At 37.6% G+C, this 1674-nt stretch overlaps 1 protein-coding gene across 1 annotated transcript in view; it reads left to right on the plus strand.

Annotated features, from left to right (window-relative positions):
- Positions 1–1674, plus strand: part of LTA4H (leukotriene A4 hydrolase) — a 31241-nt gene that overhangs the window by 28128 nt on the left and 1439 nt on the right. Inside the window, exon 16 of the mRNA XM_042782174.1 lies at positions 1106–1188. Coding sequence (XP_042638108.1) covers positions 1106–1188 — 83 coding nt within the window. The remainder of the gene's footprint in view (positions 1–1105; positions 1189–1674) is intronic.

Here is a 1674-nt window from a genome sequence, read left to right on the forward strand (position 1 = left end):
TCAGATTATCACAGTTTAATTTCTATAGCACTGTTCTGGGGCCTTGGAGCAGGAAGAGAAGAAACCATGGTGAGGATGACTTAGGAATGACATGGTGTACTCCTAGGGCAACCTAGAATGTGGCCTTACCTGGCTGTCCTACCATGGTAGGCTTGGAGTTGGGTGTGCCCGTCAGGGGCTTATAGAGTGAATAATTTGGGAAGCAGTTAACCAGAGATGATTAGTTAGTGTCGGGTAAGTGTGTTGTGCAGTAAGGAGGTCATGGCTGGAGCGGGGAGTTGACATCTGCTTAGGGGCACTTCCACCTGTACACTAAATGTACCTCAGACTCTCTACTTGGTCCAAACTAAACTCATCTTTCTTTCCTTCACCCAAACTTGTTCTCCTATTTAGCATGGGTTAAGATGGGCATAGGACATTCATAAACCCCCTGAGATTATATACAAAAAGTTTGTGCTTATGTGGCAAATATATTTTTTAAAATATATATATATATATTCCTTTCTAAGGAAAGAATCCATATTCATCAGATTCTCAAACTGTGATGACCTGATTCACAAACATTGATTCTCTCTGACTCCGACAGGGCTCCTATTGCCTTAAAATCCTGTTCCTCATTTTGCATTGATTCTCAGAGCAAAAACATAATATGAACTGGTGTGCAATGTAATTATTATGCAATTATTCATCATTACAGAAGTCCTTTTCAAACATATATCATATCCCACCCTTTCTATAATAAAATGTTTAAAAGTTCCTTTTTTGTAGAGATGTAGATTATTTAAAGGGGATTTTAGAAGAAATACACAAAGATAAAAGTGAGGAAAATCAATAAGGAAAAAATTAAAGGAACTGTGATTTAATCTGGAGAATGGAAATAAATTTAAGTTGGATAAAGTATAAGGGAGAACTTGAAAGACTCTGCAAAGGGTCTGAAAGTTAATGTTTACATGTACTGACAAGCCTGAGGAGAGTAGTAAACACAGTATTCTCATTTAATTCTCTGAGTAACTCACAGATTAAATTATCCCTTTGCTTATCCAGCTCCTTTCTTCCAAGGAATCCCGTTGAAATGATACATTTTGCTTCTTTATTTTGCTCTTAGGCACCTCTTCCATTGGGGCACGTAAAGCGAATGCAAGAGGTGTACAACTTCAATGCCATTAACAATTCTGAAATACGATTCAGGTACATCATTTTAACTTGTCTCTGGAAGAAAGTAGAAAACAAGTTTAAAAGGTGGAAACATGTGAGTCTTGAGAAATCCTTGTCAAATAATTTATTGCAGTGGTTGATTAAAGCATTGGGCTGCTAACCAAAGGGTCAGTAGTTCAAATCCAACCACATTGCAGGGGAACGATGAGGCAGCCTGCTTCCATCAAGATTTACAGCCTTGGAAACCCGAAAGGGCAGTTCCACTGTGTCCTATAGAGTCGCTATGAGTCAAAATCAACTTAATGGCAGGGGGTTTGGTTTTGGTTTTATATAAATTATAGTGGTACTAAAGGAATAGTTGGGATGTCTGTTAAGATGATAGTATTCATCTTTTTGTTAGAGAACTTCTCTTGCCTTAAAAAATAAAACTAGAATTAGACATTCAGTGGTAAACAGACATTCTTCCACAGCTAACTAAATTGATTCTTCAGTGGAAATAGTGAGAAATCTGTGGTTCTG

This window comes from Orycteropus afer, unplaced genomic scaffold (genome assembly GCF_000298275.1).
Source record: "Orycteropus afer afer isolate SDZICR_OR568_19922 unplaced genomic scaffold, OryAfe1.0 scaffold00253, whole genome shotgun sequence".
In the NCBI taxonomy this organism is placed as follows: domain Eukaryota; kingdom Metazoa; phylum Chordata; class Mammalia; order Tubulidentata; family Orycteropodidae; genus Orycteropus; species Orycteropus afer.